Below are 25,454 nucleotides of genomic sequence, written 5' to 3'. Positions count from 1 at the left end.
TGTGTAGCAATTGAATTCATTTATTTTAATTTCCTATAACCATAAGGCTTTAGGTATTGGAAATGTTCCCCTGGATTAAGTTATTGTTAAATTTAATTTAGTACACAACCAAAACAACATAAATATATTTCAATTTTTGGCAAATAGTTATTACACATAGAAAGGAAATTTTCCTGTGAAATCTGTCTTTCTAGGAGATGAGTGGACCTTTAAAAATTAATGCATTGCCAGTGTGAAACGTAGGTTCAGCCGTAATTTTACTCCAAATTTTTATTGCCGATTTCTTGCTTTGTTTTGTTTTGCACGCACACACTGGGAAAGCTTGTTCACATAAATCAGTAGACTGAGAGGGAAGGGCTTTGTTGTGGCAAGGTCATTCAGTTCTTTGAACTCCCAAATTATATGCCAAAAATCACATTGTGCTCTATCATCAGAGATCAACACGACCTCTACAACCCGCAGAGCGTGTTCTCAGCTCTTGAAAGTCTTATCCATATGTTTTGTGTTGTCTTTAGAGCTCTTATTCCACTCCCAGCCCCATCAATATCATGACTGTATCATCACTTTTAATACCCAAAACGAAGGATTGTTAACCAGCACATCTCATTCACCTTTCTTGGCTCTTCATACTTCTCATTAAATAAAAAAAAGTCAAAATCATTCTCAGTGATGAGGATTTGCTATCATCAAGGGTGTATTCAGCTTGAAAGAGGAGTTCTGGAAATGTTGTAAACACAGCCCTGTTGGGGAAAATGTCCAATTTCCTTGAGAAGCTACTTAGGAGACAATACTCCCTTGGATTGACCAAGTTCCAGGCTAGTTAAGACCTTAGAACCGTATTGTTTTCTTTTTCTTTGGGCAGAATATTTTCCTTCTTGGCCAATGTAAAATGGCCTCTCAAGATCACATGGATTTCAAATTGGTACATGTGGGGGTGGGTGAGTCGGTTTCCCAGACGTAGGATGTAATCTCAAACCTCACTGAACTCATATCAGTATTTGTTCAGTGCTCCTAAGAGTGTCGTGATGAATAAGAGAGGTTTCCTGCTCTTCTGCTCTCCCTAGAGGTGGGTATATGCTGAAAAATGCCTCCACGTCCTCTGCAATGTGTCCGTGACAATTAAGACAGCGTCCATGGACTCAGGAAAGAGTCTTCAAGCTTTATGAAGCAGTGGCAAAGCCCTTATTTTGACAACAGGAGACGCAGGAATGGAATTCCACTCTGCCTCTTAGGAGCTATGTAACCGTGAGCAAGGTCCTTAGGTGGTGGGCCCTTTGTTTGCTCACCTGTTAAATGGGCATGAAGCCGTTAACCTGCCAGTGTGTCGGGCGATTAGTGAGATCACATCTGCAGAACAGTGCCTGCTCTGTAGCGCATGCACAAGGACTCCAGCCTCTCCCATGGGTGGATCCAGGATTGGCGGGGCCTGAAGCGTATGCAGTATGGAGGTGACTCTTTAAGAAGAAAGAATACGAAACACAAATATTGGGCATCTAAGCGAATGTTTATTTAGAAAAAGAAAAAAATTGTAAGAAATTACAGATTTTTGAAAGCTGACAACCGTAATAGAACTCTGGACTTTAGTTAATAATAATGTACCAGTATTGGTTCGTCAGCTGTAACAAAGATACCACACTAATGCAGTACTAAAGCTAGGGGAAACAGTGTTGGGGGGGGGTGGATGGACTTTCCTGTACTGTCTGCTCAATTTTTCTACAAACCTTAAACAGTCCTAAAAAATAAACTCTTGATTTAAAGAATAAACCCACATACATACATACATACTCACCAACATAAGTAGATAAATTGAAAAGAAATCCTTGATGTCCACGACTTGAGAATATTCCATTCATAGGCAAGAATACCTTCCAAATCTTTCACAAATAATTCAAGGGGAAAAAAAACACTGACAACACAAAGTTTGTAAGAATGCAGAGAAAATAGCATAATATCTTCATTAATTTTAACTGCCTGATGTATCTGTAGCACGTTTTCCTAAACTTTTTGGCTGAGTTCTTTTGATGTCCTCTTCACGTGACAGTAGTTTTGCATGATCAATTTCCATACACAGATTAGAACGACAGTCCTCTAACATGATTGATCAAAATTTGATATTTTTAATTAATAGTTTAGAAAAGTTTCTTTTATCTTCGTGCATTGTGTTGGATGATGTCATGTGAATTTTTAATCAAATTTGAGGAAACCTATGTTAGGATTCTTTCATATTTGAGTGGAAAGATTTCAGGGCATTTCAATTTTTCTTGCGCTGTGACCTCAACTGAAATACTTTTCAAATGGAGAATTGAAAGGAGGCTTTGCTAGGGAGGGGCCCTGAGGCATAAGAATCATGGGGAATCAGCCTCCACCTCCTTCCTTCCATAATATTTTGCATCTAATATTCATGGAGATCAGTGGCTCTCCTGCATCTGAGACATTAATATCTTTGTGGATCTCTTCAAAGAATCTCATTGGCTTCTCTTCTCGTCTTTGAAGTGCACAGTGACTTGTGGCCGAGGGTTACGGTACCGGGTTGTTCTCTGTATCAACCATCATGGCCAGCATGTTGGCGGCTGTAATCCACAACTGAAGTTACACATCAAAGAAGAGTGCGTCGTTCCCATCCCATGTTATAAGCCAAAAGGTAACTCTGTGGTGCACTTTAAAGTTAAATTAAATGGTGTTTTCCAGCTCTCATACTAATATTGCAGCATTTACATTTCAACGTACTAGCTTTCTTATAAAAATTATTTTACTGACAGATTACAGTGGACCTGTCCACTTAGATAAAGAAGTTAGACCTGTGTGATTAATTGATCTGGAGGGGAAACTGAGCTCTTGTTCATTCAGTACATGTAGAGTGGCTCCCACCTCTCTAGGCTTATATTAATATTCCTTGGTAGGCATAAAATAATTTGATGCAGTCCCTGCCTTGAAGAAAATAGAGAAGGAGGATGAAAATGAGAAAGAGGAAAGGAAGGTTCCCCCGAGGTTTTCATTCTGTGTTCCCATGGTATTTCATGCATGCCTTCTGCTGCAGTGTAAGTTTCTTGGGGAAGGGACAGTGTCATCTTCATCGTTGTCCTACTGCCTCCCATGAGGGAATGAAGACTCTCATCTGCCAATCTAGATTTATAGATGCATTTAGAAATTCTTTTTTAGTTCCCATTTGTTCCACATGATTTAGCAGAAATGGGTAGCATCCATGGTTAGGAAGTCTTGGCATCGTCTCTTGGATATCTTGGATATATGTTCCTCTCTAGACATGATTATTTCCATCTACGTACTTTTGTAAGGTATTACCAACCCTCTGACAACTATTTCCTTTTGGAAATGGAAAAAGAATTACTCCCAAGTGTCAGTGCCAAGGAGCCGTCCTTAGTACTTCAGAGAGGACGGTAAAAATTCTTCTTCATTACTTCTGGGTGCATTATTCATACAAATAGCCTCATAACCTACTATTCAACACATATTTGTTTGACGAAGTCTGTCTTCCAGAAAAATCAGTGGTTTCCATGCAAGGTACAAATCCTGATTATATAACTTCCTCAGTGAAAACTCTTTTTCTTTCTGCGGTTGACGGTCCTTTTATAGCCAGGTTCTTAGTGTCTGTGGTTCCCCTGGAACAGCCCAGAATGATTCCCTTTCTCATTTCATAATTAGATTATTTCTTTCTTCACATCTTAGGAAGTTTCAAAGGGCAGAGAAGCCCAGCAGCTTGCTCCTGCCTGCTAACTGTAATTGGTAATAATCTCCCTCAACAACTACAGCAATTAAAGTCTGAGAAAACCACAGCACAAACTCTTCTCCTTCTCCCAGGTTTCCGTCTTCTATGTTATTTGCTTTTCTCTATTAATTTCTTCATCAATGGGCAAAAAGATTTTGTGGCAAAAGGACGCAAACTGATGTGGTTGAAGGAAGAGCTTTAATATGCAAACAACAGAGACTGGTATTGACTTATAAAAGACATTTTTATGCTAACTTGAGTATATGCAACCGTCTCAGGGGATGATTTGGTTACATTTTGATAATGTGTTAATTAAAAAAATATATGACATAAAAAAGAATAAAATAATGCCATTTTCAGCAACATGGATGGATCTGGAGATCATCATTCTAAGTGAAGTAAGCCAGAAAGAGAAAGAAGAATGCCGTATGATATCACTTATATGTATAATCTTAAAAAAAAAAAAAAGGCACAAGTGAACTTATTTACAAAACAGAAACAGACTCACAGACATAGAAAACAAACTTACGGTTACCAGGGGGTAAAGGGCATAGGAAGGGATAAATTGGGAGTTGAAGATTTGCAGATACTAACTACTATATATAAAATTTATAAACAAGTTTATACTGTACAGCACAGAGCTCTATATTCAATATCTTGTAGTAACCTATAATGAAAAAAGTATGAAATGAATATATGTACGTACATGTGTGACTGAAACATTATGCTGTACAGCAGAAATTGACACAACATTGTAAACTAACTATACATCAATAAAGAAAAAAGAGAGAGAAAATAAACAAAGCAAAAATATGACAGACATTTTTGATTCAATCCAGAAGCCACTTAACGTACTGGACATTTGAAAAGCATGACTGACCTTTTAATTGATGAAATCTTCAGCAGATTAACAGTCATATATTTAACTCTTGAATGATTAACAATAATTAAGCTTGTTGTTTATGTTCCTTTTTTTCTTAGAAAAGGGTCCAGTGGAAGCTAAATTGCCTTGGCTGAAACAAGCACAAGAACTAGAAGAGACCAGAATAGCAACAGAGGAACCAACGTAAGTCCAGGACCTTTTATGGGAGCAATCAGGGCATGGCCAGTTAACATGATATATGTAATTTTTGTCCTCATTGGAGTACAATGATACGTTTCAAATCCAAATGGCCTGGATTTGCAGACTCTAGAGAGCTTGAGCTGGCTAGAATTCTTCTTTATTTCACAATTCAGCAGTCCTGCTTTGGCAGTGTCTGTGAGAAGCATAGGAAAGGACAGTGTTATTTAACTCAAAGCAGACCCAGCGGTCTGCTACAGTTAGGAGATTGGGGGCAATCCCTAGGTCGAGATTGATACATATGGTTTGACCAAGGATCATCACAATATAAAACAAGTCAGCCAGTCATTCCATGGTTAAGTAATAGCCAGTCTCTATAAAACCAGTGAAGGTGAAGTGTGTCAGGGTGGCCTGAGTGATGGTAAGGAGAAATCCCAGAGCTGCTGTGGTCTGGTGCATGGAAAGAATATGGCACTATGAGTCTTGGAGCCTAGAACCTACACCATGTTTACCCATGTGACCTTAGACAGGTCTTAAGTTTTTCTGTCTCATTCTCCTAATGAGCAGGCTGGGCTTGATCTCTCCAGGGTCCATCCCAACTCAGAAACCTAATGACTTCTGTCCACGTGGGATTTGGCAAGTCTGTGTTGTAACTATCAAGAGCAAATCAAAGAAACGTTGGGGAGGCAGAGGGTGGGGACCCAAAGAGAGCAAGGAATCAAAGATGCCCTGAGATCTCCAGCCTAGGAAGCTGGAAGAACACCAGCATCCGTGATGGACTCAAGGAGCTAGACAGGCCGCTGATTCCATGTCAGACACGTGCGGTCTGTGGCGCTGACAGGCTGTCTACCAAGAGAGCGATTCATAGGGCGTTAGAGGAGAGGATCTCGGAGGTGATCTGGCCAGTCTCCCTCTCAGAGCAAGCGTTTCTTCTTCAACACGTTCAGCGACGGGCAGAGTTCACTGCATTGAGAGACAGCTCCTTCTTCTGTTATTTGCAAGATTTTTTATTTTCTTGTTAAGTCAAAATACAACCGCCTTCAAATTTCTGCTTTCTGAAAAAAAAAAAAAAAACCCACGTCTATGCCTCATCCCACGTGACAAGTTTTCACAAATTTGGAGAAAGCTGGATCCCGAGAGCCTTGTCTTTCCCAAGCTCATCATTCTTAGCCTTTTCAGTGGTTTTCATGGATTGTTGTTTTTAGATCCCTTACCAAGCCCATTGCTCTTTTCAGAACAGGCTCTCATTTGTCAATGTCCCTTTTAACTGTGATCCAGCCCAGCAGTGAGCCCCAGGCGGACGTGGATTACTTGTCTCCGAGAAGGCACCGTGCCTCTAGTGATGCGGGCCAAGAGAATTGGCACATCATGCTTGCGACACGTGCAGAACTTTTCCACGTGGACTACCGACAGGCCTGGATGTGACCCCAGGAGAAACTGCTGATGCTGTCAGGTGAATGGCCCCAGAGTGACTGAAGAGGGAAGAGCGTTTGGCTAATGAGGGAAGCATGAAGATCTAGAGGAAGAAGTGGATTCAGAAGAAGTGGATCGTGAACGGAGGAAGGAACAGACGCAAGGAGAGCTCATTGTTACAAAGACCAGGGGAGGAGACCGTTTAAGCAGGGGCGCAGCGAAGAGTGTTCACATTCTCAGAGAAAGCCGAAGAACAACTGTGGGGACTGAGTAAAGGCTGTTTTGTTTGACAAGAGGGTCTTTCTCAGTTAATTTTAGAGTAGTATCATAGTAGGGCAGAGAAGTAAAAAGTGGCAGAGCTTTAAGAAATGAATTCTAAAAAGGAAATGGGGCAGTGGGTATTTGACTACGAAGAAGGAAGATTGGGAGTCAGGTTAACAGGGAGGAGTGGTTAAATGTATGTGTTTGATTTTTGTTGTTTTTCATTTGAAGTTAGGACAGCCTGACACATAATTAAAAGATAATAAGGATATTAGACAAGTCAGTGACCACCCCTGGGCCTCCCAACTGTACAAGGAGGGTGTTAGGCTAAATGCTACCGGAATCTTCTCCCAGCTCTGGTCTCCTATGATTCTGTAAGGGAAGGGACCTATAAAAGGAACGGGACTTGAGACATCGGCAAGGGTGTATGTAGCTGTCACACGAGGAGGGTCATGGAGTTCTCAGTCTCAAACGGTGCATCCTACCAGGATCTTTTCTCAAGACACAATGAGATAACAGTTGCTAATCCTTCTGCATGTCCTCTCCTGGTTAAAGGGTTTGCTGTCCAGTTCCCCAGAGTAGAACTCTGCCATCATTCTTGCCTCTTGTTCATTCTTCCCTTATATGTAATTGCTGAGTTGTGACAGTCATACCCATCTACTGATATCTTTCTCAGTTCTGGCTCTCTCTCTCCTTTCCTTCTATCATCCTAGTCCAGGTCCTGAAATCACCTACAAGAGCCTTCCGATTTGCTCTCCACTTGATCCCCTCAAATCCACCCTCTCACCCAGAGTAGTCTAGCTAAGGCACAAATCTTTCTTTCCAGCGTTCATAATATCTCAGTGTTTCCCCATCACCCAAAAAGATTTAACGCTCGTGCACAAGGCCGCCAAGACTGAGCAGGCTATTACCCTTCCTGGCTCCCAGCCTCATCTCTGACCACTTCTTTGCTTTGCCTTGAATGGGATGCTCCAGGCACATGAAACTGTCGGTCGTTCCTTGCCTGCAACAACCTGCCACTCACCTCCATCCCTTTCATCGTGTTCTCCTCTCTGTTGGGAATGACCCGGCTCCCACCTGGTTTTTAAAAAGCTTTTTTTGTTGTTACAGAAAATTCCAAACATGTATAAAGGAGGAGAGAACAGTAGAATGAACCCCCATGTATCCACCCCCCAAGTTCAACAGCTATTCACTCAGGGCCATGCTGGTTTCATTTGTTCCACCAACACTGCCTCCACCCCACTGGCTCATCTCTGAAGCAAACCCAGACAGCATATCATCTCATTCATAAATATTTCAGTATAAATCTCTAAAATAGAAAGGCCTTTTTTTATTGATAACTGCAATATCATTTTTTAAAGTGTGGTCCTCAAATTGCTTCCTTTAGAATCACCTGTGGTGCTATTGAAAAAACGCAGATTTCTGGACCTCACCAAGTCAGACATTCTGTGAGTGGGACCCAGTCACCAGCATTTTTTTTTTCTTTTGACTCTGCCAGGTATTTTTTAAATTGTGGTGAAATATGCAAAACATAAAATTGACCATTTTAATCCTTTTTAAGTGCACAGTTCGTTGGTATTAAGTACATTGGCATGGTTGTGCAACCATCACCACCATCCATCTCCGGAATTTTTTCATCATCCCCAACACAAACTCTGTTCCCATTAAACACTCACTCCCTTCCCCCGACTCCCCCCCCAACTCCCAGCCCCTGGTAATCTCTGCTGTACCTTCCATCTCTATGGATTTGTCAGCAGCATTTTTAGCAAGTGCCCCAGGTGACTTTGGTGGGTGCATCCAGATTTGGGAACCATTGGGTCGGTTAGACCCTAGGGCCCCTTTTAAGGTCTGAAATTACTCTTCATTTTATTTAACTGGAAAAGAGAGACATCGTGTAAGTTACAGGAGGTTCAGGCCCCATTTCTTCCCCAAGCCTGCATTTTCTGTTGGCCCCACTGACTTTGCTGGTGGAGCTTCCTGTCCGTCTTCCCAGAGCAGAGCTAACATACCCTTTCCTCTTGCAGACCTCCACTTCCTTCTCTCCAGCACAGAAGACGGAGGCCCCAGCACCTGTTCCCTGGCCGAGCGGCTGCCTCCTCCCACCCTCCTGCCCTCTCTCCCTCTGTGGTCTCTCTGCAATTTTCCTTTATAACTCACACTGCCTGGCAGTTTCTGGCCTGTTCCTGGCTGTCTAGTGTGAAGTTTATGGTTTCCTCCCACCGCTTCTGACTCTGTTCATTCCCTTGATTTCCAAGCAAAACCACAACATATCTCAGCTTCCAGTTCATCCTTTTATTACCCCCATCTTTTGTGGTTTGGGGATGCTTGCTTGTTGACAGTGAACGAGAAGATGAACATAGCTGCAGTTCAGATCCCTGGAGGAAAGCCTGCCAAGCCCGCCTGGAGAAGATAAATATTTCTGCCTCTGTGGTTTACCAGGGCCCGCCCGAGCTCTGAATTTACATAGAGGGGCGGATGTTCAGAAGGCTTTTTTTTAATTAGGAAAATAAAAATTACAGCTTATAAAGCTAAGCCAGGGGAACTGCAGTTTTGACCTTCTTAGCTTTCGGCTGTGGAATGTGTTGACAGTTGATACTGTTCATTGTTGTTTTCAAAGTTCTTCCCTGGAGTCTCCCTGGTTTCTGTGGGATTCACAACGCTTCCTCAGTCACGCTACCTTCTCCCCCATTTTTCATGTATAAATACCAAGGAAATACTACAGATTTAGAACACTTTGTATGTTTTCTTTCCTGCTATTTTAGCCCCTCCGTTTATGGACTTTGTATTTGCTAAGATCACATTAGCTTGTATTCCAGGCATCTTTCTTCTCCCAGCAATAGTAGTTAACAACTAACATCGAGGCCTTTCTTTGTGCCAGTGTTCTACGTGTCCTATGCGGATTGACTTATTTAATTCTCACAATGACCCCCATAAAGAGGTGTTATTATTACTCTCATTTTAGGGATGAGAAAAACCAAGGTGCAGAAAGATTAAGGAATTATCCAGCATTTCAGATATTGGTTCTCTGGCATGTGATACTAGGGAGAGCTCCAATTTTGTGTTAGGAAACCTGAATTCAAGTCTCACCCACCCTTAGGTGGTCTAATAGGGCTGAAAGAGGAATTAGTGACTATATTATGGTATTGTGAAGCTTAGAGGGTCAGGGGTGGCTTCCTGGGAGAGTTGGCATGTGAAGTGATGCCCTAAGACCTGGGTGTTTGGTACTTGGGATGGCAGATAGGCCTGCTGGCCCATGGGGGACACACTTGGACATTGAGGTACTGAGTGTGGAGAGAGACCTGGAGGATAGGGAGGTGGTAATGGCAGCAAGGATGCAGCTAGAAAAGTCAGCACGTCTTGGAGGTCTTCCATGGTTCACGAGGGAATTTGGACTTCATCTGGAGGCAATGAGAGCCATCGGAGGATTTTTAATAAGTGATGTAATCACGATTGCATTTTAGAAAGATCTTTCTAGCTGTCTGCAGTTTGTTTCTAATTATTTACCATGATACATAAAACTGTAGCAAATCTCAAATTGCACATCCCTACATCCCTAATTGTCTCCTTAGGACACATTTGCTGTGTGGAATTTCTGAGCCAGAAGATAGGCACGTTGGAGGCATTCGATTTCTATTGTCAAATTTCCCTTTTAAAATTTAAACAAAAGATATATTAGTGTTCATGCAGTTATGAATCTTGTTTTGCTTTTGTTTTTCCCTCACAGTAATTTTTTAAATTAAATTTTCATTGAATTGGAGTAGATCTTTATGCATGTTTTTCTAGGAGATTATATGGATAGGATAACCTCTAAGATCCTCTGTATTTAAGAATGCATTTCTTAGACCTTCTCAGTTGAGTAGAAGCACAAAATCTTGTTTAATAAGGTTGCTTTTTTTTCCTTAAAACTCTGAACATGTGGCTCTGGATATTAAAGAAGAAATATTTGAGCCTAAACTGCCTTTTCTCCTTTTGTTCTCCATTTTTTTCAGCTTAGATTTAAGAGTTTCTCCCCATGTACTTAAAATTAGAGGATTTCACCAGAATAAGTCCAGAAATTGTTTTCTTTTCAATAATTTTGCTAAATAGTGAGGGCTTTTAGGACATAGATTCAAATCTTTCTTGGGTACATGAAAGTTTTCTTCTGTTATATTTATGCCTCTTTTCTATTGTTTTTCTTATTTATTCTAAAGGTTCACCAGCATCTCTTTTCTATTTTTAACATTTGGTGTTTCCCCCCACATCTTTGTCTTTTTTCCTCTATGTTTTGGAAGCATAACTTCCCTTCCAACAAAAGCACTTCCCTCCTCCTCATCATTGAATGGATTTCCATACTGTTCATTTGGATTTTCTTCTGTTGTAGAGCAAACTTTGTGTTATTTTTTGTATTTTTTAGTCTTTTATCAACCAAGCCAGAAGTTTTTCCAGTCATGTTTTGACTTTTTAACCACATTTTTATCTTTTGTTTTATAGAATGTTTCCCTGAATTTTATTGTTATTAAATTTTAAGTAGATGCTGTGCTATGTCCTTCTATTTCTGATATTTATCCCCAAATAATTTTTTCTTTCACTAATACGTGTTACATTCTTTTTCTTTTATACTGAAGAATTATTTTTATCAGTTGGATATTAGTGTTTATTTATTTGTTTTGAAATAAAATAAATAAATGCCGCCAAACAGTATTGTCGATTTTTCCTGGGATCCTTTTACTGTCATCTTGGATAATCTTAAAATACATCTCTCATCTATGATACTGCCGAGGCAGAGTAAAATAATGCCAGCAGCTACTGTGTAATTTTTGACAAATGACTTCTCTGTATCTCAGTTTCCTCATCTGTAAAATGGAAATAATAGCAATATTTCCTGACGGGGTGGTTGTTATGAGTAAATGGTAAGCTGTATGTGAATTACATAGAACAGTATCTCACCCAGCTAACAATGCGATGAATGCTGGTTGTTGCCATTTTAATTTTATTGTAATTATTGAGCTTTTCACTCTGACTCTCTTTTAATCCTTACCTAACCCTATAAGGTTGAGCCTATTGTTCCTATTTTAGAGAAAATTATTGCCTTTGTATTTGAATAACATTTTGACTGGACACAGTATTCTTGGGACCCAGATTCTCTCTCCCAAATCTTTTGCTCCACTGCTTTCTGGTTTTGAATGTTGTGTGAGTCTGGGGTCCGCCTGACTTTTTATTCTGATAGGAGACTTGTATTTTTGTGCCTAGATGCCTGTGCAATTCTTTCTACATCCTCAAAGGTTTCATTTTTTTAGCCAGGTATCTTCATTTACTCTGGCTGCTGTGAAAAATCACCACAAACTTAATGGTTTAAGACAAGATGAATTTGTTATCTCACAGTTCTGTAGATCAGATGCTAGTAGAGTCAGCTGGTTTCTCTGGATCCCACTAGGCTAAAATCAAGGGGTCTCTCAGCCTGAACTCTTCTCTGGAGGCTCTAGGATGGAATCCACTTCCAGGCTCTTTCAGAGAGTTGGCAGAATTCCGTTCCACGCAGTCGTAGAGCTGAAATCCCCATTTCCTTACTGGCTGTTGGCCGTGAGTTGTTCTCAACTTCTGGGGCCCTCCTGCATTCCTTGGCTCCTGGCCCCTTCCATCTTGGAGCCAGCGACAAGGGGTTGAGTACCTCTTGTGCTTTGAATCTCTCTTAACTCATGTTCTGCTGCATCTCTCTAACTCCAGCCAGAAAATTTTTTTCGTTCTTAAGGACTCGTGTGATTAGATTAGGCTCACTAGGATGGTCTCCTGATCTTGAGGTCCATAACCTTAATCACATCTGCAAAGCCCCTTTTGTCGTGCAATGTAACATACTCAAAAATTCTAGGAATTGGGATGTGGGCATCTTTAGGGGAGGCATTAGTCTGCTGAAAATGCTAGGTTTTATGTTAACCATTTCTATCACTTTTCCTGGAGGACAGTGTACTTTTCCAAGCTGTGTTTTAGGCACATTTTTTTACATATTTATGAACACTTTTTCTGTTTCATGTGTTGCAACTTCTGCTTGAAGAGTCCAATTATTTTCAATATTGGATTATTTAGATTCTGTCTCGTTTTATCTCTAAAAATGTCATTAAAACATCCATTTTAGGTATAATTTATGTACAATAAACTGTGTCTGTTTAAAGTGATGCATTTGAACAGATGTGTCTAGCCACAGAACCCCAATCCCACTCGTGATACAGAACGTTTCCATCACCCACAAAAGCTTTCTTTGCCGCCCAGCCCTCCCTTCACTCCTCTAGCTGCTTTAAAAGCTTTTCTTTCTCTCTCTCAATACTGCGTTCACTTCCAAGTCTTGCCTCTATGTCATTAATTTGATCTTCAGCCATGTTTCTTCTGTTTTTTTTTCCTTCTGGTTCTGAATTATTTGTTGGATTTCTAATAATGTTATATTTCATAGTTTTTCCCCTCACCTCTGTAGTTTTCCATTTTATTCTGTTATTTTATCATCTCATGTCCAACCTCTGATATTCGTGAACTGATATTATTTTAAAGTTTTCCTATTGTGCAAAAACATAGGAAACTTGCTCTGTTTCTCTGGTTGTGTTTTGCCCAGATATGGCTCTTCAAATGCTTTCATACAGCTGTGTTCCTTTCTTTCCTTAAAAAAAAAATTACCGTGGGGGAGAAACAAAAACAAAACAAGATTCAGAACTGCACAAACTTTATAATGCCTTTTGTTTAAATAATAATACATTGAAGAAAATCATGCTAGGTTATGCATACATTTTTTTGAGTTGCCATGGCTCCCCTCCCCTCCTCCTCCAAATCACATGGTTAATTTGGACAGCTCTGACATTTATTTTTTAAGAAGACCTCTAAAGCGTCCTTGACAACCATCTTGAAACATCCCGGGCACCTAGAAAAACATTGGTATAACAATCATTTGCCTGGTTGGAAACTGAGGTGAGCCTTCCCACTTACCCACTCTCCTCTCAGGATTCCGAATCACTGAGACACAGGAGTCCAATGGGAATGAAAAAAAAATACTTCCCATTAAAACATAATCCCCAATTTCAAGTTTTTATTACTAAGGAGAAAAGAGAAAAATATTAATGACCGTAAAATTACAGTATACACATGGTTAGAAAATTCAAACCTTTTAAAAACTGCAAAACAAAAAGCAAAAGCCTCTCTCTTTACAAACTCCAGTTCCTGACATTTGTAATTGCTTCCTGAAAACAGAAATTATACTAACATATATAGACATCTATGCTATAAATATGTATCATATATGTACGCTGTATGTGCATATATATGCCCTCTTTGAATGTTTAGACAGGAGGTCATCATATATGAACTGCCCCATACTTGTTTCGTTTAACGATCTCCAAGAGGAGACTATTCCTCATCAATTCATATAGACCCGCCTCCTTCTTTTACAGTCCTCCGGTCTACCAGCTGAGCTGTTGAAGGGCACATCCCACCTCCTTCTTTTAAATTGTGTGGATGCTTCATCTTAAATTTAATCAGTCTCCTTCTTTCCAGTTTTACCCCAGGAAAGCAGCAAGCAAAGCAAAGGGTAAAAACACAGATATTTCTCCAATACTCCTGGGAAGTTGAGCAAACCCTCTCATGGAGAATAAGAATTAAAGAATAGAGTTCCCCACTAATCATTTTCAACACAAGAAACAAATTGGGGGGCAGGGAGGGGTTACTAATATTTCTTTCTTGGGCTCATTTAGAGCAGTGGTGTTTCAGTTGTGCTGACTGGGATGTGCTGTTGTGCACAACAGGAATGAAGTCTTACTGAGGGAAGGGAGGAAGGCGGGATGACCCTGAGAGACCCTCCAACTCTGTCTTTCTGAGATTTTAAACTTGAAGCCTTGGGACTGCATCTTAAGCAAACACCTCAGTGGCATTTTCTGCAGTTATTTAGGGCAACATTATCCTACGAATAGAGCCCTGTACCCACTTAAATGATGAAGTGATGCACCTGAATTTCCCCTCTTAAGGATGGATAGTGTGCATTCACGTATCGTAGTTTGGGGAGAAGTTTTGCAGTAAATGAACCTATTGAACATGCATGAACCCAAAGGTTCCCAAACTTCCTCTAGCACTGAGCTCTTTCCAGCCTGTTACTTGTTAAGATCTCATGATGCAAGTGTTGCCTTCAGAGTATCTTAAAAATATATGTCTCTACTGAATCTCTTTTTTAAATTCAGTGCAGGAATCAGTAAACATTTTCTGTAAGGGGCCAGATAATAGATATTTTAGGATCTGCGGGCCAAACAGTCTCTTGCAAATACTCAGCTCTGCCATGTAGCACAAAAACCACCGTAAACAGTGAGTGAACAAGTGACCACGGCTGCATTCCAATAGGTCTTTAATTACGGACACTTAAGTTGAGTTTTATGTCATTTTTGCAAGACACCAAAGATCATCCTTGTTTTTCCCCCAGCCATTTAAAACTATAAAAATCATTCTTTTTTGTTTGTTTGTTTGTTTGTTTTTGGAGGTGGTGGGGGTAATTAGTAAAAATCATTCTTAGTTAGTAGGCTGTGCAGAAAGAGATGGGCTGAATTTGACCTGATAGGCCATAGGGTGATCTGCTCCGATTTAGTAGATAATAATTTAGGATAAGAAATAAATGCTTTATTCAACCAGACTGTGTGACGTCTATGACATTTTCAAGCAGATTCGGAAGTTTTGTGTATTTATATATTAAAGAGAAAAGATATTAAAGCTGCATCTACTCTACAGAAAGCATTTGTTATTCTACAGTTTAGCTCCTAAATATTGAGACATTTTAATAAAACTCTACCTGTTAAGACAGGGTAAGTTTGATAAAGATTTCTTGAATAAATGCTGGTGAACATCTCCATGTTATAAAAGAAATGAATTAGAAATTGTCTCTCCACAAAGGTTTATTTAGTGCCAAATGTTAAAGAAAAGCTTTTCATGATGCTTTGCAAAGGACACAGCACAGAATTTGCATCATAAAATGGGTGCAAAAGTTTAGTGTACCTCTGGTGAAAAATTTCTTTCTGCTGCTGATAAAGTCTGAACATTTGTCAGCGACAGATTTTTGAGCATCCACAAAAGTATAGCTTTCCAAATGTATTGCAGTCCTTCTGAACGCATTTCCTTTTTTCCTACAAAGAATGCTTGCCACGCCTCCTTTTGGGGCCTCTCTTTAGTGACTGCCCTCTTCCCGTGGCTCCCTGGTTTCTCGCAGGTTCATCCCGGAGCCCTGGTCCGCCTGCAGCACCACGTGTGGGCCCGGCGTTCAGGTGCGTGAGGTGAAGTGCCGCGTGCTCCTGACCTTCACACAGACGGAGACCGAGCTGCCTGAGGAGGAGTGTGAAGGCCCCAGGCTGCCCACCGAGCGGCCTTGCCTCCTGGACCCCTGTGACGAGAGCCCAGCCTCCCGCGAGCTGGACGTGCCCCTCCAGGAGGAGGACAGTGAGATGACTTACGACTGGGAGTACGCTGGGTTCACCCCCTGCACCGCGACATGTTTGGGAGGTACTTGATCTTTTGCTTAAAGGACCGTTAGGTCTTGTGTTGCTAATGGCTTGAGAAATCACTAAGTCAGTTAAGCCAAACGTGCAAACTAGCAGAAGTGGAAAGGAGGTTAAGTCATCTGAACAACTGAAAACTATGCTTTTTCTTTCTTTTATTTTTCATTGTGATTATTCCAGAAAGATAAAGGATAGTGGCACTGTATCCGATGTTCCTTTGGCCTAATTGAGATGGAGAGAGAGGTCCCTAGTTCATAGAGAATAAGTAAGAAAATGCAGAAATGCCAAGTCAAGGCACTTGTGCATAAATCAGAACTGCAGCTTGAGGCCGCCTGGGGTTGCCCTGTCTGATGCAGCTCAAGGTCAGAAGCCATCCTCAGAAAATTCTTAGGTTCATCCCCGCAGATTAGGCCAGAAACCAGGGCCGAGCAAACGGATGAGCACAATTTATGTGTGTGTGTCCGTGTGGAGTACAGGCATAGCCGGGGGACCCTGTTAAGATTAGGAGGTGGCAATCAGTCAGGTGACCCTCTGAGGGTGGAAGTTGGCCCCAGGGTGCTGTCAGCATTCCAGGATCCAAAAGGCAGTGGATGAGCAGGGAGCAGGAGTCCCGATCGGCGTTCTCTCTCGGTTGGAAGTAAAAAGACAGAAATAATCAATGGGAAACCTAATCCTCTACCCACATGAAGGAGACTTATCTCATCAGGAATCCAGGGCCCCTGACATCCTGTCGCTGACTCCTGACCACGCCTTCCAGCCAGCTGTCTCGGCTGAAGCTGGAGGCTAGGCGTGCTCTGACTTTGGCCCCAGCCAATGGTGGGAAAAATAAGGAGGCCGCGGCCTTCCAGGTGATTGGCTCAAGAGCATGCTCCACCCGTCCTGGTGGCCCTGAGCCCGTTACTGGGAGTCCCCGGCCAGGTCTTAGAGCTCATGGCCCGGTCATTGTGCCCGAGCCTCTCACCCTTTGTTCCCCGGGCTCTTGAGTACATTCTCAGTCCTTACCATCCAGTGGCCGTGACTCGATGGTATCTGTCCTTCTCCTTTTCTGTGTAACTCAGCCTGCAACCCACCTGTCCTAGACACCAGTCCTTCCGTAAACCCAGATGGAGCGGCATGTGCTCTACCCCCAGGCTTCAGCGAAGCTACTGCCTGTCGTATGGAGGTACACACGTGGAAGTCACGGAAAGAACCCTTATTTGCCTCCAGACTCTCTCTCCCTCTCTTACTTGCTTCTCCCTGGTTCCTAGCAGCCCACTGAACTAGCCAGAAATGTAGTTCTCCGTCTCACTCAGATCCTAAATGTCTGCTCCATCTCTTCCCTCCAGGGCGTGTGGTCTCAGTTGCCCCTACGCTGCCTTATGTCTGTTGCTGCCCAAAGCTTAGCTCTTGCTCCCTCTGAGTTCAGGATCCTGGACGTTTCTTTTGTTGTATCTTGGAAACCTTAAGGCTGATATTCCCTTGGACATCTGGGGACTGATACCTTCTTGATGAGTCTAGGAAACCCTCTAGACATAGTCACCGAGATGCAAAAATGTTTCCCAACTCAAATGCAATTATAGATGTCTGGAGCTTTCTGCTACACGACTGCAAAATGCAGCTCTCTCTGCCACATTTGAGCCACTGTGTCGCCGCTGTGTCACCAGAGACTTGGAGCTCTGTCCCTCGTTGTTGGAGCAGAAGTGGGTGCTGCTATTGTGTGCATACCCCACATCTACTGTATTAATCTCAGGCTTCTAACTATGGTCATTGATAGAATTGCTGTTTCGTCTAGTACTCTGTCATCCTCGACCTCATTTCTTTTCCTGACTGGGAGGGCCCTCTCCAGGTGGAAAAGAATGGCATGTCGGGTCCTTGGAACTCAACGGACCAGTTGGAGTTGCCCAAGGAAAGAGGATCAGGTGAATTCTGATTCATTTGGGAGAGTCTGTTAGACTTCTGCTTTGGAGCCTGGTGCCAACATGTGAAGATCTGCTGTTGAGTTCCCGGTGCCCACTAAGGTGGCCCTAGGTTCCACCTCCAGGATGGCTGCACCCACTGGAATGATCTTCTATTTTTTTCTGCAACAGCTTTATTAAGATATAATTCACATGCCATGCGATTCATGTATTTAAAGTATACAATTTGTTGTTTTTTAGTATGTTCACAAAGCTGTGCACCCATCAGCACAATTTTAGGACACCTAAAACAACCCTGTGCCCTTAAGCAATCATTCCCCATTTTCCCTCAAACTGCCGCTCACCCTGCTAGCAGTAGCCTCTGGCAACTGCTAATCTACTTTCTGTTTGTTCTGGATATTTCATATAGATGGAATCACACAGCAAGTGGTCCTTTGTGGCCATCTTCTTTAATTTAGTCTGTTTTCAATGTTCATCCATGTTATAGCATAAATTGGTAATTAATTTCTTTTTGTGACTGAATACTGTTCCATTTGTATGGCTGTATCACATTTTATTTATCCATTCATCACTTAGATTTTGGATTATTCACATGTCTTGGGTATTATGAATAATACTGCTTTGAACATTCGTGTACACATTTTTGTACAACGTATGTTTTCATTTCTCTTGGGTATATACTTCGGAGTAGTAGAATGACCTTTGGATCCACTTAAAACACGCAAGTTTTGTGAAACTTGACTAATTGAGTTTATCCTTATTGGCACCGTGGACCTTTTGGTCTGCTGTGAGGAGAGAAATGCCTTGCACATGTCAAAAATGCATTTCAATATTCGTATGGTTGATGTGAAGGTGCCCATTTGCTTTCTGACATCCTCTTGTGTATCTGGAACACATTTTACAAATTTTAACAGTGATCAATTTGGTTCAGCACTCAATCTTTCAACACTCAGTTAAACAACAATTTAGCCTTGTGAGGGTGTATCATGTTGTATAATTCAGAATAATATCATTAAGATGAACCTTGGTTACCCACTAACCCAAATTTTACAGCTGGGGAAGCTGCGGGTCGGAGGCCATCACACAGTTCAAAATAGAAAATGAACAACTTAACTGTCATTCTTTAGAGGGGGTTGGTTGAACTGTAAGTGCATGTAATAAGCTTCTCAGCTTTGCAAAACATAATGTTTTTAGGGTCTTGGGTTCAAGCTTAACATTTCCTTTTAAGTATGTAACTAAATTTTATAAAACTGAAGAGCTAGGGCATGAAACCAAAGTCCTCTATAAATGCGGGGAACTGGACACCTGCCCTGTGCTAGACTCCATGGCTCTGCACCGAGCACAGAACAAAGACACGGCCCCTGTCCTGACAGAGCGCAGCTTTGGTTACTTTTTGTTTTACTGTCTCTACTGCATTACTTACAGGCAGCGATGCTGCCTCTCTGGGATCCATTTTAATGTGGTTTTAGAGGCTCGGCCTTTACAAGTCCACTTACGTGTGGTTTTGAGTGTGGGTTTTTAGCCCTCACCCTGGATAACAGAGAGGGTAAGTCTGTAATGACTGAAAACCACAGGAAATAGAATTTCCACAGACCTATAGTTATTTCTTCAACATTCTTGTTTCTGGTAAAAAATATCTGTATATATATATATATAGATATGCAAATGATAGATTTCCAGAAAGATAAACTTTTGGTCACATCATGATACTGTGTGTTCGTACTTTCTAGCTGGCCTTCACATTGTGCAGGAAACAAAAGTAAGTCCATTTGTTGTAATTACTGATGCTTGAGTACCTTTTATAAGTCTGCTTTCGTACTGCAGGGGCAACAGAGAATTCTTTTTTAATTCTCCAGAGTATGAAGAATCCAGACATACTCAATTTCCAGCTTCCAGAGTGTATTTGTGTGTGTGCGTATGCACCCCTATGTGTGTGTGTGTCTGTGTGTGTGTACGCAGATGTATACATCCTGGAAGTTATGCTTACCTCTTTTAATACTTTATGGTAAGGCTTTATAATTTACTACATCATGAACATTCCTCACCAGAGTCTTTCTTTTGTATCTTATGTTACTTGTTTCATTTATGACTTTTCGTTTTCACCTTCGTATTTCCCAACAGCACAGGCTAATAGTACACACGTGGACTGTGAGGGCTGGCCCCATTTGGAACGCTACGTCTTTCACTCCCTTTGGGCTAATTATTTAAGTTTTTAGTGGTTTATTTTTGTAAATAAGAAGAGCCATACTTACCTCATTAGGATTAATGAAAGGATTAAATGTGATCTTTCAACAAGATCATGTTGCAGAAGTGTTTAATCATAGTGCCTGACACATGGATGTAATAAATATTAATGGGATGATTGTTTTATAATATAATAGTAATAGGTTATTCCTCTTATATTAGGGTACTGGTTTTTTTTTTTTTTAACATCTGATCTAACTAACTTGCTGAGCCTCTCAATGCATCTAACAGTTTTCAAGTTCATTCTTTTGAATTCTTCAGGTAAATAATTATCTACAATTGATGATGATTTTTCTCTTTCCCTTTCCAATATTTGTTTATCTTGTGTAAGTTTTCTATCTTACTGTGTTGTCCAGAATCTCAAGAACATTAGTAAACGATGTGGACGATGCCAAGCTTGCCTTGGCTTTGGCAATAGCAGGAATCTCTGTTTTTTCATTAAAAAAACAATGTCCTACAAATATTTATTGCATGTTTCTTTGTGCCAGGCCCTGGGCTAGGTGAGAGTGTCTCACCAGTTCCTATCTTTGGAACTCAAAGCTAGCAGGGCGAATGGGTTACTCACATAATCACACACGTATATGTGAAGTTACAACTGGTTATAGCAGCTTCAGGAGATGTACATGGATGGTGCTATGAAAGCATATAATAGGGGGAACTTGAGCTATTTAGGGAAGTCAAGGAAAGCTTCCCTGGAAACAATTACACTTGAACTTAAATCTTAAAGATGAGGAATTAATAACAGAGGGATTAGAGAGGATGGCATGAAGAGAAATCTCAGCAGAAAAAAGAGATCGTGTGGAAGGGCCCTGGGTGGCAGGAGGGCACATGGCACATTCCAGGAGCTGAGGCAGGCGGGTACAGCTGGGGTACCGGGGAGGACAGGGTTTAGTGTGAAACACTGCTAGAGAGGCGTGCAGGGGCCAGGAGGTCAGGCCTCGCAGGCCATGTTGACTGGGGTCTTTATCCCAAGATCAATGAGAAGCCATTCAAGTCATTAAAATGGGAGCAACATGATAAAATATTTATTTGTTTCAAAAAGGTTAGCCCAGTCGTCTTGTGAAAAAGAGACTAGGAGGGATGATCACAGATGTAAGCAAGACCATCTGGGAAGCCTCTGCCTGTTCCCGGCAGGGGCTTGGGCTGGAGTGGTGATGCTGATGGAGATGGAGGAAGCAGAGGACTTCGACAGATGTTGAGAAGGTTTGAGGAGGTAAAAATCTGTCGATGGAGTAAGTGAGAGTGCGGTGGCAGGTCTGAGTCCCAGGATTCTTCTCCGAGATGACGAGTGCTGACAGGAGGTCCGAGTTGGCAGGAGGAAGTCGTGGGTTCAGTTGTGGACATCGTGGTTTTACAGCGTCTTTAGGCTTCCAGATGCAGATGCTAAATAGACAGCTGAATGTGCGACTCAGAAGCAAAGTGGAGAGATCTAGACTGGAAATACGCATTGATGAGTTGTCTGTGTATGGAGGGAATTGAAGCCAGGGGTGTGGATGCAAGTCTTCAGGAAAAGCATACCTATGAGGACTGGGGAGGGGCGAAGGGTGAGCTCTGAGGACATTCAGCATTTAATGCTGGGTGGAGGATACTGAGCTGCAAAGTCCAATGAAAAGAAGAGACAGGAGCAAAACCAGGAGGGAGTGGTGGGTGTGGTGGGAACTGAGGTCACTGCGTCACGGCCACTGAGAGGTGAAGTGAGGTGAACTGAGAATCAGCCCCGGGTTCAGCAATGGGACATCATTGTGACAGAGTCAATTCCGTGGAGCGGCTGGAGATGGGGTCAGACTTGATGGAGGAGAGTGACAGGTGACAAAATGGGGATGAACAGAACATATTTTTTTTGTGTGTGTGGCAAGATCCCTGATAAAGTAAACAGAGAGAGGGAGATGGCTAGAAGGCATTGTGGGTTGAGGGAGAGCTGTGTGTGTGTGGTGTTATTTAGTGACAAAGAGTCATGGGTACATTTAAAAGGCAATGAGACTATACACATAAATAAAATAGACTATTTACATATATAAAATAGATAAACAGCAAGGTGCACAGGGAACTGTATTCAGTATGAGGTAATAGCCTATGATGAAAGAGAATATGGAAAGGAATATATACATATGTATATGTATAACTGAATCACTATGCTATATACCAGAAATTAACACAACATTGTAAACCAACTATGCTTCAGTAGGAAAAAAAAAAGGCAATGAGAAAGCTCCAGGATGAAAGTGGAAGACAGAGTAATCAATAAATTTCCTGAGAAGATGGAGGGAATGAAGTACAAAGCCCAGTTGTGAGGAGCAGTCTTAAATGGTTGGAGGGGCAGCTCCTAATTGCAACTGGCAAGGCAAAGGCTAGGATGGATGTGGAAGTAGGTGGGTTTGTCTGCTTGCTTGCTTGCTTGCAGGAAGTCCCTGTCTGGTTGTTTCTGGGTAAGTGTGTGTGAGTATTTGTGTGTGAGTGGTTTGGTGGGTGAACACACACATATTTGAGGTCATGATGTAGCATTCTTTTATTACACTATTGACTATCATGAACTAGTGTTTAATTTAGGATTTTGCATATATATATGTATATAAAAGATATTGATGCATGTGTAAGTGTCCTCTTTTTAGCCTGATGGAGTACACGAGTGCCTTCCCACAAATGGGAAAATGGGACTGGAAGCTGAATTGGCCCACGTGGCTCATTTTAGCCTACTCCCTACGGAGATGTGTTCCCGACATGGTACATTAGCAGTCGCCGTTTTGTTCTCTTCAAATCTCATCAAATCATAACAGGCCTCTAGCTGTAGTTTCTTCCAGTCATTCTTGACATAATTGGTCCCTTCCTCTCAGGCTCCAGTGATGTTTGAGATGCCCTTTATAAGGCCAAATGGCTTTCAACAATCCTTAATTTTTACCAGCTGTCTCCTCAGCTGGTTCCTAAAAAGAGCTCACCTATTCAGAGTGCTCTAAAACTTGCGTTTTTGACCCCAAGAATGGCACTCCCCTGGCTCTATACCATATTATGCTTCTCCTCTTTTTCATTACTTGGGGGTTTACAGTAGCATCTACTCTATCATATTGGCTAAACAGCAGAGAGAAAAATAAACATGCTAACTGTTCTTTTCAATATGGCCCTAGGCTTGCTTCTGTCATAGGGCGTTGAGTAAGGTACCACCACATGGAGTAGATCTCTTTTTTCTTTCACAGATTTTGTCATCAGGGTTATACTAGTTTTGTAAGATGAATTGGACTTTTCCATACCTTTCAATAATCTTAAATAGTGCACATGATAGATGTGATCTGTTCAAAACTTTGGAAAAGAATTTATTCTTACAGCTGTCTAAATTCAGTTTTTACTTTTCCCTCTTGGGGACAGGATTTAGCGGGGTGGGGGGGGGAGTAATTCCTCCCCCTCCTTATTGTTAAATTCAAGATCTTCATTTTTAAGTGAATTCCATAATTTAGATTTTCTTGGAAAAAAGTCATCTATTTCACAATGATATTGAAACTATCATCCAGAGTTGTTCATCTAGGCTCAGGTTGCTTTAAGCCTTCCCCTTCTCTTTTTTCTTGCCACAGCTAATGTATAATCTAGTCATTCTTTTTGACCTAAGAGATTTATAGGAAATGACTTAAAAAGTTCTAATGTTTGGATTTGGGGGGTTAGTTGTTTATTATTCATTTATAGTTGGACTCTATTATCATCAGAGAATGTCACCTAGATAATTTCTGACTTTTGGAATTTAGTGCAGTTTTCTTTATAGACTAATAGAGGATCAATTTTTGTTAATGTTTCACTGGTGCTTAAAAAGAGCCTATTACATCTATTTCTGGGGGCCAAGGCTATTTGGTTATTAAATCAACATAATTTTCTTATTCAAATCATTTTCCCACATTTATTTTACAATTTGATATGTTAAATACTGAGTGGCACCTTGAAGGTTCTGACTATAGATTTTTTTTGTTGCTCTGGGTATTTCTTACTGGGTGTGTGTATGAGTGTGTGCGTGTACGTGATGTTACTTGGTGTGTTGAATTAGTCAAGATTTATTTGTAACAAGCCCAACTCAAACTAACCTTAAACCAACAAAACAGAATGTATTAGCTCATTTATTGGCTCTGTTTCCCCTCTGAGAGTCTGTGTTTTTACCCTCTAATTATTAATTCATTTCTTGGTGTAGGCTTTAGTTTTTTTTTTCTTTTTTTGCCAAAAAAAAAAAATTATTATTATGACATTGCAGAAATCAAATGTGAAAGGGAGGGTGTTGCCTCATGCTACCAAAGGAATTTGTTAGAAAAATTACATTGAAATTTCAACACGATTTATTTTACATCTTCTAACTGTATATTTGTGATTACTACCCAGATTTTGTTAAGTATAAGATGAAGTAAACTTGTTTTTACAATTTTGACTCTTACATTTGAAGATAAAGCTTTGCTCAAACCCCTTGAAGTGAAAAGTGGTGAAGTCACGTTGTTGTTTCGGTGTGTGGGATGCGAGATACTCTCGTGATTGTCTTTGGAAAATACACTCTACCTCAATGCGTATCCTAAATCACCCATTAGCCTTTTACATTCTTTTGAGTAAACTTGCTTTAAAATACAAAAATTTGTCATGAGTGTTGGGAAATTCCATCAAAATGGTTAACATGAGGTACCGTCCACTCAATCTCCAGAGAACTTTCCAAAATAGTCCCTGAGTGCATTTTTAAAATAATTTTAATTAAAAATTAAGGTATATGTGAAAGATAACTGAATTTTTCTCAGGTTAAAAAGAAATGAAACCTGCTAGACAATGAACATCTATGTCCCTGTAAAGTCACTAAGGAATTTAGACATTTGCAGGTGAGAACCCGAGTTGTGAAGTTGGAGCCTCTTTATATTTCAGGTTAGCCAGTGTTTATTTTTTTTTTTTGTTTTTAAAGGTTCACCCTACAAAAGATTGCTTTGGCAGTTCAGGCTCTTTTATTGTTCCGTATAAATTTTGGAGTTGTTTGTTCCAGTTCTGTGGACAATGTTGTGAGTGCTCTGACGGGGGTTGCACTGGGTCTGTGGATTGCTTTGGGTAGTGCTGCCATTTTGATAGTGTTGATTCTTCCAGTCCAGGAGCACGGGATATCTTTCCATTTCTTTGTGTCATCTTCAGTTTCCTTCATCAGTGTTTTACGGTTTTCAGAGTATATAGGTAACCTCCTTGGTTAGGTTTATTTCTGGGTATTTGGGTTTTTTTTTTTTGATGCAATGGAAATGTTTATGCCAGTTATAAAATTCTGGGTTTTGAAGTGGAAAAAAAAAAGGGAATGAAGGGCTGCAAATGGCAAAATATCCTTTTTCCTTATGGATGAGTTGTATTCCATTACATGTATATGCTGCATCTTCTTTATTATCCAT

At 41.0% G+C, this 25,454-nt stretch overlaps 1 protein-coding gene across 6 annotated transcripts in view; it reads left to right on the top strand.

Moving 5' to 3' along the window:
* The window catches only part of ADAMTSL3 (ADAMTS like 3), a 262,131-nt gene that overhangs the window by 160,612 nt on the left and 76,065 nt on the right, over positions 1-25,454 (top strand). For all 6 annotated transcript variants that reach the window (XM_032469126.1, XM_032469125.1, XM_032469127.1 and 3 more), the window contains exons 14-16: positions 2,494-2,641; positions 4,706-4,790; positions 15,658-15,947. In XM_032469126.1, the coding sequence (XP_032325017.1) occupies positions 2,494-2,641; positions 4,706-4,790; positions 15,658-15,947 (523 nt within the window). The remainder of the gene's footprint in view (positions 1-2,493; positions 2,642-4,705; positions 4,791-15,657; positions 15,948-25,454) is intronic.

The sequence above is a fragment of the Camelus ferus genome, chromosome 27 (genome assembly GCF_009834535.1).
Source record: "Camelus ferus isolate YT-003-E chromosome 27, BCGSAC_Cfer_1.0, whole genome shotgun sequence".
Lineage (NCBI taxonomy): Eukaryota > Metazoa > Chordata > Mammalia > Artiodactyla > Camelidae > Camelus > Camelus ferus.
Note: the sequence above shows the minus strand (reverse complement) of the source record. Positions and strands in the feature narration are given on the sequence as shown.